General features: G+C 38.3%; 1 protein-coding gene across 6 annotated transcripts in view; it reads right to left on the reverse strand.

Moving 5' to 3' along the window:
* Positions 1-1,843: 1,843 nt before the first annotated feature.
* The window catches only part of BCLAF1 (BCL2 associated transcription factor 1), a 163,949-nt gene continuing 152,671 nt past the window's right edge, over positions 1,844-13,121 (reverse strand). For 4 of the 6 annotated variants that reach the window (XM_029596622.1, XM_029596626.1, XM_029596628.1 and 1 more), the window contains 2 exons: positions 3,935-4,147; positions 1,844-3,726 (listed from right to left, as the gene is read on the reverse strand). In XM_029596622.1, coding sequence (XP_029452482.1) covers positions 3,721-3,726; positions 3,935-4,147 — 219 coding nt within the window. In that variant the 3' untranslated portion in view covers positions 1,844-3,720. The remainder of the gene's footprint in view (positions 3,727-3,934; positions 4,148-13,121) is intronic. The other 2 variants (XM_029596625.1, XM_029596627.1) reach the window with 1 other exon arrangement.

A 13,121-nucleotide genomic window follows, 5' to 3' on the forward strand; every position in this document is an offset into this window, starting at 1 on the left:
GTGTTAATGGCATATGCCAATTCATCTAATATATTCATATGGAGAACCTTGTCTTGTATGGACCAATGAATTAACAAAACTGTCTTGTACATTGATCCCCATCCTTTATTGTAGTGGTATTCATTCCCGAGGGCCACCAACAGGTCAGGTTTTCAGGATATCCCTAATGAATATACACGAGAAATTTGCATGCACATGGCCTCCATTGTATGCAAATCTATCGTGCATCTTCATTAGGGATATCCTGAAAAACCAACCTGTTTGCAGCCCTCAAGAGTAAATACCACTGCTTTATAGCATACAGCTGTAGTGCTATAAATCAGATGAGGAATGGGAAGTCATTTAGTTTTCTGAATTTTGTTTTGCACCTCTAACTGTAACAGAAAGATCTATACTGGGTACTGGCCATTCCCTTATTAGCTAATACCAAATAATTATGACATGGAACTTTGCCCAAGGTACTATATCAGAGACTCCATTAATATGGACTGGCCCGGTGATTCAGCAGCAGAGCCAGTTTGATTCCTGACTCAGATCAATCAGGGCTGGAGCTACTGCAGAAGCAGGTCATTCATAGCCACTGGAAGAGAGTCAGTCACTGTGCAAAAGCAACATCTAGGGGCCAGAGTTAGAGCTCATGATTGCAGGGCTCCAGAAGCTACCCTGGTACATAGCTCCAATGGAGGACTGTCACTGAAATAACTGGATTAAGTTGGGAGGAGATATAAAAACAGGGAGGAATCCCCAGATAGCTGCAAATGAAGGCTCATAGTGCCAGATACCAGCTCTGGATCTAATTGAGCTGGAAGACCAAAAAGCAGCAAGAAACTGCTGGCTCAAAACAAACCCTATGAATGTATGTGAACAGTTTCATTTCTAATGTTAATATCAGACTGATAAAATCTTAGCATACAGTGAACATATTTTCCCTGTCTGGAAGCTATTTCTACAGCTGAAATCAATGCAATACTGGCTAGAATTGCTGCTGTAAAGGTCTGCTCTTACAAGAATATCATTAGGATATGAAAAAAACAAAAATGTTTTTATCTGTTCTGGGAGCCTTAAGAGTTAAAATTACATTCCCAAGAATTCACTGAAACTAGGGCACAATTTCATTTTGCTAATCCCTATCTTTGTACCTAGCAAATCATTATCCCTTTAAACTCACACTCTTTACAGCGATATCTATTTCATGGGCAATACTATTTTAAGCTGAAACACCATCAAAAAACTGTAATACATGAGTTTAAAGTATATATGGTGGCACCTATTGTAGATGATTTTAACCATTTATCCTTTTGAAGTCTAATAGCTTTTTTCCATGCTTTCGGAATTGGGCTGTATGATCTCTTTCACTATTTCCACTATGGTAGAATGGACTGAAAGAAGCCCGAGGCAATTTTTTTTTTTTAATCTATTTGAAATTTAAGATTACAGTAATGTGTTTCGTAAGAACTTTTATTTATTTCATCAAAAAGTTCTGAGTCATTTAGACTTGCGTCTCCATTATCTAAACAGTCTGCTCTACGAAGGAAGCTTCAAAAGCATATACTTGCTCTGGAAAATGTGCGACAAACTATGGAAAAAAATTGATAAGACTTTTTTCTTTTTACCTCTGTCTATTTAGAGGAAGTTAGTTGTAAAAACTGAGGGTTTTTCAAAAAGTTATTTAGAAAATTAAGTTTGGGTCTAAGGAAAGAAGTCAGCAAGATCCCTGAAATGTAAGCCCATCACACAACTTCCCACCTCCTGCTTGACTAGATATTAGTGTTTTAAAGTGCTTTTTCTTAAACTTTCCTCCTCACAGAACTGCAAAAGACTGAGCACAGTAAAGGCACTGCAATTTCTAGAGAGACTACTTTTTCTGGGGGGGTTGTTTTTTTTTTTACTCTTATGCAAGTTAGACAGTAAAGACATTTGGTCTTGGCCTACTGAGTCATTTCCATAGCCGGAGTAGTAGCACAGCTTCATTTTCATGGATAATCAAGATTCTGAGGTGTGTCATGGAGATAAGTTTGTTAGTATTAACAACTTTCTAGTTTACAGCAATAAGACTGCCAAGGACAACTGTGAAGCATGCACAGTCAGTCCATCCACTGCTAAGAATTACTAGGAACCGAAAAAAATGCCATACTTTAACAATCACAACCTGCGGGAGGAACAGTTGGTCTGTTCACACTGCAAGTCACAGTATCCATGGAACAGATTGAAATGACCATGAAAAGGTATATACTAGTGTCAGTATCTATGATGTGAAAACAAGCAGACCACCAGATGAACAAAGAAATATGAATTTTGTTCACTTTGTAGTTACTAGCTTTAAACCTACATTTTTATATGTAAATATGAGCTGGAATATTTTTCATAGTCCAGTTTATTTTGCCTTTCAGAGATTGGGATCCTGGTCAAAGTCAATGCAATAAAAAGAAAAGTTATTTCTCTTAGCTCAAGCAATTCAAAATCCATAAGTGAAAAAGTATGCATCATTTTCTTATTTACCTTTGTTCAATTAACTGCCCCCAAAATAGAATTTCAAGAGATATATGGACAATCAAAACAGTAATAAAATTCTACTAATTTCTTTCATATCCATGCAGCCTGGAGTAAAGGCAAATGCAAATAAAAGCACTGTTTTACCAGAGCTCAGTTAATGATGGCAAAGCCCGAACTGCTTTATCATCACATGAATGTAGGCAAAAAATTTGAAGGGACAAGCGCTCAATATATAGCTTCATAGCATTATTAAAACGGCATTACTTCCTGGTAAACTTTCAAAAAGCATGTTAAAATGTGCTCTTTCAAGTTTTTTCTGTACTGCTTCCTCCACTTTTTAAAGTTTGTTTTTGTTACTCCTTAAGTCTGCTACAGTTTTAGGCTGCTATTCTTGTTCTCCATTTCTGCCCATTTATCTAAAATATTCATATAATCTCTCATTTTTCATATTTAGCCAGGGGGGAAATCACATTCTAAAATGTAGGAGATATGCTTACAAATGATAAAAGTGAGATGTGTTCCGATGGTCACAAGTGAATAAAATCATTCCTAAAATAAGATTTCTACTAATTCTGAGAAACAGGAGTATGATTACTTGACCAAAGGAGTAGAAGACCTTGCTGAGTCTCACTCACATTTCACCAAAATACAACTTTATTCTGATTGGCTCTGTAGAGATGAGGGAGTTGGTTAGCTGACATCTAAAGAACTTGCAAATATCTGCCATGTATCACCCACTCTCATTTATAAACATTTCTTGCCTTTATGAGTAGGAAAAAAAAAACCCATGCACAATTAAGATAAATACTTAAGATCATTTATAAGCAGTACCACCATATTTATGGTTCCAATCTGAAGTTTACTTCAAAATACTAAACACTGAAAAAAAAAATAAAATCAAAACTTTCACAAAATTGTACTTTACAATATCTTTCAGACATCAAAACTAGACTGCATATAACAAACATTAAAATATATTCTTTTAAAAGTTCATGGTTACAAATACCAATGTCTTTAGTAAGTTCCTACATTGCTGCAGTCAGATCCTGAGCATATGGTCAACTGAAAGCCTAAAGACTTGGAAACAAGTTCTTCTTTGAAGCTATAAGCAATGAACATTAAATCTGAAATAAAATGCTTACATTCATACTGAGGGAAAATAAACCATATAAAAAATGCTCTTGGGTGGTGTGCATTATGATCTTCACTTTGTTTCTTACTTCATTATCACTCCTGCCAAAACAAACAAAAAGAGTTGGTTAGTACTCTTGCACTTTCTTGCTGCTGGTAACAAGCCTATGATATCTTCTCCTCTAGAAAGGTCATATGTAATCAGCTCTACTTCCTTGGGTATACTACATCTCTCTTGAACCTACCCATCCCATTCATTCTGTACTGAAGTATGTGTTCTTCATTTTACTGACAAGCCAGAGTTTTCTACCTTTTCTTCTTTGCGTCTGTCCTTCCTTTCTTCATTATTTTCCATTGCTTCATCTTCGTCTTCCAAAAGCCCATCCCCTTGGTATTTGTCATGGGTCCATTTTGGACTGCTACCTGATTTTTTGAAGGTAAATCGCCCTCTGCCTCGCTGGAAGGTACCACGGCCTCTTCCTCTTTTGGCCCAATAATCCACACCATCATCTCTGTCGTCATGCTACAAAAAAAAAAAAAAAAAAGATTAAACAAAAAGGCCTAGTCAATGGCAGTACCTTAGGAGAAATCAATGTTTTCTTTTTTTTTAAACTTTCAAATTCTCTTCCACAGCTTTTGGCATTTTCTACCAAAGCTACACCATAAGTACACATAAACCACCACTTTGAGGGGTGAGGAGTTAAGATAAAGGAGAATCCTTATCTCTGAAGTTTTGGAAGCCCTATAGGCCTTTTTCTATCAAGGGCTGTAAAGGACAGACCCATATGCTCCCTCATTTTATTCACCACTGCTATGGATAAATTATAGACTAAAGATGGGCTTCCCGAATGTGACCTTAGAACCCCAGTCAGATTTTCAAGATATTCACAATGAAACATACATGAGTTATTTGGATATACTGGGTCTCCAATTTATGCAAATGTATCTTATGCATATTCATTGTGGACATCCTGAAAACCTCACACACATTTTAGGGGAAGGAAGAAGGGGAGTGTATTATATAGAAATTTGACATGAGCACTAGTTGATAATAGCACAGTTTCACAATAGCAACAATTTCTTGATTACCTTGCAATTCAATGTTTCCTATAGTTACTTTTCCTGTTGCTGTAGTTGGTATGCTTTCCTATTTAATTACTTTGACTTGTTCTCTAACTAGAAGAAAAGATCCCACAAGTTGCAGCAATTTTCATATACTGTTATACAATACCTATGCAAAATGAATACAGGGCAGCAATAAACAAACTTGCATACCTGTAACAAAGTGCTCTCTGTAGGCGATAGGATAATCAGCTACACAAGTGGGTGTCTTCTCATAATGCCAACCTGGACAATTTCCTAGAACGCTATGGAAAAGCCAGAAAAGGTTTGCAAACCTCCCAACTAATTGCCATCATGCGGGCTCCCCCTCAGTCCTAAACACCTTCATAAGGGGAGAGGGACAAGTACACATAGTTGATTATCCTGCCAGCTACAAAGAATGTCTATTATAAGTTGCCTTCCTACAAAAAGGGACCACATTAAACAATTTTTGCAGGATTAAACTCATATTTCTCTCTTTTTAGGAGGACAACCCAAAATAAAATAAAGGGCCTGGGTGGTGGGGCTGGGAATGGTGTTGTATTCTATCCCTGGAAGAGAGATTGATCAAACCTACTATTACGTTATGAGTCAGTATCTTAATAGTGATGAAAGTAAATGTGTGGCTAAACTCCATGTGAAAGCTTTGCAACTCTCCTCAATGAAGACTGATCTCAGATGGACAACAGATGCCACCAGAAATTAACATTTTGAGCTCTGACATGCTATTCTAGATTCAGACCTGCCTGGGCATATCAAAAGGAAATGCAATTGACTGTCCAATTAATGTGTCTGCTTACAGCAAGTCCAGGCCATGTTGGGATTCAAGGAAAACAAAGATAGATGGACCTTCTAAAGGTTTTGATCTGCTTCAGATTCTTTTGAAATCCAAACTGTACAGGGCGTGCTCACTTCTATGAAGATGTGGCCCATGAAAAAATGCTGGCAGGATGACTAAGGTGGAAATTCAATATCAGATAAGTGCACAGCACCACCCTGTTATGATGAAATTTAGTATAAAGTAGTTAAGTCACTAGGACCTGGAGCTCACTACCAAAAATATGACCTCCTCGATCTAGCATTTCAGCTCTAAAGATTTCATAAGCTCAAAGGGGTTTTTCATCAGGTGTGCTAAAACCACACTATAGTCAGATGGTGTGGGTGGCTTACAGGGAAGCTTCAATTGAAGCAAGTCCCACATATATCTAAGGGCTGTACTGAGATGGGATTTCCTTCTACATGCTGTTGATTACATCACTTGCACAGATGTATACCCTAATAGAGTTGGTTTTAAGGCTGTATTCTGAAAGATGCACAATGTATTCAAGCAGTTAGTGATTTGTCCTTACACAAGAAGGCAAAACACTTCCATTTAAACCTATAAGATCTCCTAGTAGAGTCCTTCTTAGAAACCAGAAGGTTTTGAGACACTTCAGAGAACCACAAAAACAAATCATTTCACTCTCAATATCCAGGCTGTGAGGGTCACGGACTGGGTATTAAATGAATAGCATTCCCTGATTCTGCAAGATCATGACTGGGGAATTGTCCAACTGAATATTTTCCCCCAATTGGGAAAACTCCTGATGAATGGAAACCATATCTATCTTGGACAAGAAGGAGCTATGAGAATCATAGTTCTTTAATTTCTTCTGAGTTTTAAGGTTTTTGCAAACAGGCTAACTGAAGATCTGTCCACAAAAAAAGAAGATGGCAACAGGCACAGGCATGCCTTCTGATCTTGTCCTAAAGTGGGTGGTCAGGACATTCTTGCACCAAAATAAAGCTTAACAAAAAAACAAAAAAAAAAAAAAATTACATGTTTATATATGGTTATACTTTACTTTTTTTTTAAATTAGACTAGCTTAATATATTTTTGACTGGCTTTCAAAAGTTAATACTCGTCTTCAGATCAAAATTCAACTAAGAAAAATATGGCATTTACCAGGAAATATAAATGATTGCTAAAAATGAATCATAAAAAGCATTCCAATGATAAGGGGAAGGGTGAATGGCTTTGATGGATGTTGGGGAGATACCAGTTTCAGAGCTGGTTATCAAGGGAGATGAGTCAGATGAACTGAACCAAATCACTTTGAACATGGAAGATGTAGTGGGCCAGGTAGATAAACTAAAGAGTAGCAAATCACCTGGACTGGATGGTATGCAGCCTAAGGTTCTGAAGGAACTAAAAAATGAAATTTCAGATCTATTAGTTAAAATTTGTAAACCATGATTAAAATCATCCATTGTACAAGATGAATGGAGGGTGGCCAATGTAACACCAATATTTAAAAAGGGCTCCAGGGGCGATCCGGGAAACTATAGACCAGTGAGCCTGACTTCAGTGCCGGGAAAAATAGAGGAAACTATTCTAAAGATCAAATTCACAGAGCATATAGAAAGACATGGTTTAATTGAACACAGTCAACATGGATTTACTCAAGGGAAATCTTGCCTAACAAATGCTTCATTTTTTTTGAAGGGGTTAATAAACATGTGGATAAAGGTGAACCGGAAGATGTAGTGTATTTGGATTTTCAGAAGGCGTTTGACAAAGTCCCTCATGAGAGGCTTCTAAGAAAACTAAAACATCATGGGAAAGGAGGCAATGACCTTTCGTGGATTACAAACTGGTTAAAAGACAGGAAACAGAGAGTAGGATTAAATGGTCAATTTTCTCAGTGAGAAAAGGGTAAACAGTGGAGTGCCTCAGGGATCTGAACTTGGAACGGTGCTTTTCCATATATTTATAAATGATCTGGAAAGGAATACGACGAGTGAGGTAATCAAATCAGCAGAGGATACAAAATTGTTCAGAGTAGTTAAATCACAAGCAGATTGTGATACATTACAGGAGGACCTTGCGAGACTGGAAGATTGGGTATCCAAATGGCAGATGAAATGTAATGTGGACATGTGCAAGGTGTTGCATATAGGGAAAAACAACACTTGCTGTAGTTGCATATTAGGAGCTACCACCCAGGAAAAAGATCTAGGCATCAGTGGATAATACTTTGAAATCGTTGGCTCATTGTACTGCAGCAGTTAAAAAAGCAAACAATGTTAGGAATTATTAAGAAGGGAATGGTTAACAAAACAGAAAATGTCATAATGCCTCTATATCGCTTCATGGTGAGACCACACCTTGAATACTGTGTACAATTCTGGTCGCCGCATCTCAAAAAAGATGTAGTTGCGATGGAGAAGGTAGAGAAAGGCGACCAAATCAAAATGATAAAGGGGATGGAACAGCTCCCCTATGAGGAAAGTCTGAAGACGTTAGGGCTGTTCAGCTTGGAGAAGAGACGGTTGAGGGGGGATATGATAGAGGTCTTTAAAATAATGAGAGGTTAGATGTGAATTGGTTATTTACACTTTCAGATAACAGAAGGACTGGGGGCACTCCATGAAGTTAGCAAGTAGCTCATTTAAGACTAATCACAGAAAATTATTTTTCACTCAATGCACAATTAAGCTCTGGAATTTGTTGCCAGAGGATGTGGTTAGTGAAGTTAGTGTAGCTGTGTTTAAAAAAGGTTTGGATAAGATCTTGGAGAAGTCCATTAACTGCTATTCATCAAGTTGACTTAGAGAATGGCCTCTACTATTACTGGCATTCGTAACATGGCATCTTCTTAGTGTCCGGATTCTTTCCAGGTTTGGCCTCTGTTGGAAACAGGATGCTGGGCTTGATGGACCCTTGGTCTGACCCAGCATGGCAATTTCTTCTCTTCTTAGGTAACAGACAGTATACGTTTATGGCTCAAAATGTGATAGAAAACCTAGGTCTTTGTTGAGTCCTTTTGTGCCAGTTCGAAAGCAGCTCATTTTAACTTCAAAAGACTTGCATTCCTGATTTGTTTTAAAATTTCCTTTGATTATCCTGATCACAAGGTTATTGATTCAGTAGTCTGGTTTCAAAAAGTGTTTTCCTATAGAGATGTCAACCTGGTCTTCCTTGTGGTGTTTAATCTTGTGTCTGTGTGAAATGACTCTTGCCTTTAAATGTCTGGCCTGTCTCACCAATGTAACATGCTTCTTCACATTTTCTGCATTGAATAACACACTACATTAAAGGAGGAGCATGAGTAGGATCCCCTTATGCTGATCGTATTTCCCATGTTGGTTGTTATGGGTCCTGTGATGAGTTGGCATAGATTGCAATGCGATATGTTGTAGGGGTATCTGACCCATAGATTCATCAAAATGCTATAATTTCATGCGGAAAGAAAAAAGGGCACGTTTATAATTTTCCACGATACATGTATTTTGCAAACAGTAAAGTGGTCAGACAGGCATTTTCTTATATATGAGAGACAGAGACACAGACTCTTTATAAGACCTTCATAGTAGTTGACTATTTATATCGCTATAGGAGGGCCACCTAATAACTCGAGGTGAGGTTTTGGGGCCAGTTTGATATGCAGAGCAAGATGTACAAACAGCACAGCACAACTAAGTGAAGATTTGACATCATTTGGAGTGAGGAAAGTCTCACAAAGATAAGAACATAAGAAAATGCCATACTGGGTCAGACCAAGGGTCCATCAAGCCCAGCATCCTGCTTCCAACAGTGGCCAATCCAGGCCATAAGAACCTGGCAAGTACCCAAAAACTAAGTCTATTTCATGTTACCATTGCTAATGGCAGGGGCTATTCTCTAGGTGAACTTAATAGCAGGTAATGGACTTCTCCTCCAAGAACTTATCCAATCCTTTTTTAAACACAGCTATACTAACTGCACTAACCACATCCTCTGGCAACAAATCCCAGAGTTTAATTGTGCGTTGAGTAAAAAAGAACTTTCTCCGATTAGTTTTAAATGTGCCCCATGCTAACTTCATGGAGTGCCCCCCTAGTCTTTCTACTATCCGAAAGAGTAAATAACCGATTCACATCTACCCGTTCTAGACCTCTCATGATGAGATTTCTACAATGTTCTCTTGCCCTAGCAATCTCACCTCGAGTTATTAGCTGGCCCTCCTATATTGATAAAAATATTTGAATACTGTGAAGACTTCCCCAGAGATGCTCTCTCTCTACTCCATGCCACTCCCTCTCCCCCAGTCCAGAAATGGCTGAAATACAATTTGCTATCTTTATTGCTAATTGCATTATGGCTGTTTTGGGCATATCGCACTGCTTAATGCCAGGAAAAAGGTGTAGTTATTTCCGGTGTTAAAAAAGTGTGATAGCATGCATTATGCTATCGCATAGTGCGATACTGCCCCTCATTTTCATTAATCAAACCCCTCCCCAATCCCACCCCTTCAAAAAATTTGCATTCACATTGTGCGGTAACATAACTATTGCCATAATGCATTTTGATGAATAACCCTATGAGTTTGTTAGAAGCTTGCTTTTTAATTTTTGCTTCAATTAGGTTGCTGCCTGAAGGTCAATACCAGTGAAGCAAGGAATATGTTTCAAGTCTTCATCCTCCAGGAGTAGTTTTTCCAGTTGTAGGTTGTATTTAACAAGGAGTACTTCCTTGCTTTATGGTTTCTTTTCTTTGTACTGAAGATGATTTGTCCTATGTATTTTAAGTGAACAAGCAAGCTTCCTGGAGATGATTTAGGGGCTGTAACCCTTTCGTTTGGGATTGAGTCAGGATTTCAGGATATTTCAGGACATTCTTGTTCAGAGAGGTTAACAGATTTGTCTCAGGTGTTCCCCACTTGAGAAATATTCTGTTCAAGGTGCTGTGATCTGCCTGGGCCTGTCTGCCAGTATGTTCTCCATGAGACAGCTCAAAGTTGTATGCCTTGATAGACTTCTGATATATTTATTTATGCAATTCTTATATACCGTTACACAGAACACAAGGTTCTATCTTTACGGTTTACATAATACAAACTATTAAATAACAGTCGGAAAACAGAATAAATACAATAAAAACTTCAATAAAAATAATAAGATAACTAAAATCTACTCGTAAAATAAAACTAAAATAACATAAGTATAGTTAAGAAGATAAAAGATAGAATCATCTGATGGACTGCAGACATATATCATCCTGAGCATTCCTTCTCCATGCATATTCAGGAAAAATATGACTGTTTAAAAGGGAACTTTGTTGGCCACCTGATCTCTGAGAAGTCCATATTCAGTAAGCCAGTGAGTGGGCTAGTTCTCTAGCTAAATTTGGCTGGATAACTAATTGTGGATATTGAGCAGAACAAATCTCCTGCTGAATAATCTCAGCTAGATTTACCTAGATATGTTTAAACTACTCAGCTATATTATGGACATAGTTAAGTTTAAACTTATCTAGGTTATGTTAACCAGATAAAGTTATCTAACCAGCTATATTCACCACATAGCTGATTAATGAAAAAAGAAACCCTTTTGGGTCAGCATGCCCAACGCCCCCCACCCATCAATAAGGTCAGGCATAGTGCCCGATTCCCACAACCCCCCCCCCACCACAAAAAAAACAAACCCAAAACAAAGAATGTTAATACACTGTGGACCATAGCAGCCCGAAGCCCCTGCCCATTGCTCTTCCCCCAGTTTCAAAACGCAGGTCAATTCTAGGTCCTTAACTCCCACCACCCAAAACCCTCGAAACCTCAAAGGTCTCGGTCTCTGGGAGCGCAGTACAATTGTCAGAGCAACGCCGGATGCTACCAAGAGCAGTATAATTGTACCGCACTCTTGGCAGCCTTTGAGGTTTCAGGAGGGTTCCAGGTGGGTCAGAAGGGTGGGGGATAGGGGTTATGGGATGTGCAGGTCAAGAAGGGACTCAAAGCCTACTTAGGTTTTTGAAAATCAGGAGTGGGGATGGGGGTCTTGAGCAACTATGGTTTACAACTAATTTACTTTCTTTTGGGGAATTTGAGGGAATCAGACACTATGGCCAGACCTTTTTTTTTTGGAGGGTGGATAGGCTTGCTGGCCCAGAAGAGTTTTCTCCCATCACTTAACCAGCTATATGATAATCAGCACTACCTGGCTTTTTTAAAATTTAAGCTACCTCCAGAATGCCTCTCTTATCCAGATATATTTTAGCTGGGTAAAAGGCTTACCCAGCTAAAACTTGTGCGGTCAACAGGGGGATGTTTAAATTCCCATATTTTTCTGGCTATTATGGAGTAGGTATATTCTTGTATAACTGATGTGATATTATAGAATAGGAATGGGGAAAAAAGCTTTGAATATGATTTATGTTTATATTTTGTATTTGATAGTATTAATACTTTTAGTTTTACTGTTTTATTATGTTGTATTTTTACTGATTGTTCTATGTTGTACATCGCTTCAAGCAATTTTTAAATCAGTAAGGTGATTCAGAAATATTTTTAAATAAAGTTCTGAACTAAGCCAGAAAAAGCATTTTGGATATTGACCTCTAAATGCCTTTAGAACATTCGATACACTTTGTAGTTCCACAAAACTGTACTCATTTTTCCGGAAAGACCGAAGATCAAAGACCCTGAATGCGAAGCCTTTGTGTATGTGCTCCCCAACTGAGGTTGGATGCATCTGTTGTCATAATAATTTGGTGAGGTGGGATTTGGAAGGATACACCCAAGACCAGATTTACATGGGAGGGCCACCAAATCAGGGAATATCTGAACTGCTCCATGACACAGTTAAGTGCATTTAAGTTCTTGAACATCTTGGGTCTAACTGCAGCTTGAAGATTCACTGGTCATATCTCATGTGGAGATGTGCCGTGAGGGTACTGTAAATTACTGAAGCCAAAAAGCCCAACATCCTCAACATGTCCCAAGCTGTCTGTTTACTCCGGAAGACTCATCACTATGGGCATTAATTAGTGATCCTGGATGGGGAGAAAGGCTTTTGACTGATTCATGCCAGGCAGATCTGTGATGAACTCCAACTGAATTCATGAACTTAAGTTGGATTTGGGGTAATTAATGATGAACCATAGCAACTTCAGCACCCACATGGATTTATTTGCTCCTACCTAAGATGTGGTCTTGACTAGCCAATGGTGAAACTAGTCTCCAGTTCACATAGAAACACTACAATGACCTCTAGACAATTTGTAAAAACACATAGGGCCAATGTCAGACCAAAAGGCAATATACTATATTAAAGGTAGTGTTTTCCTACACAAATCAGATACCTGCTGTGACTGGGATGCATCCTTATAGGAGTATATGCATCCTTAAGATCCAGAAAATATAACCTGTCTCCTTTATTTAGTAGGGGAATAATGGTGCACAGGAAAATCTTGAATTTCTCTTCAAAAGAAAGGTGTTCAAGGCCCTTAGGTCTAAGATGGGACAGTTTCCCCCAGATATCTTTCGTACTAGAAAATAGTGAATCCTTGCCCTCTCTTCTGTCATAAACAGGCTCAAATCACTGATCTGCAAGAGGGAGGAGAGCTTCTTTTCTGGTAGTTCCTAGTGAGAAGGGGGAT

This window comes from Rhinatrema bivittatum, chromosome 3 (genome assembly GCF_901001135.1).
Source record: "Rhinatrema bivittatum chromosome 3, aRhiBiv1.1, whole genome shotgun sequence".
In the NCBI taxonomy this organism is placed as follows: domain Eukaryota; kingdom Metazoa; phylum Chordata; class Amphibia; order Gymnophiona; family Rhinatrematidae; genus Rhinatrema; species Rhinatrema bivittatum.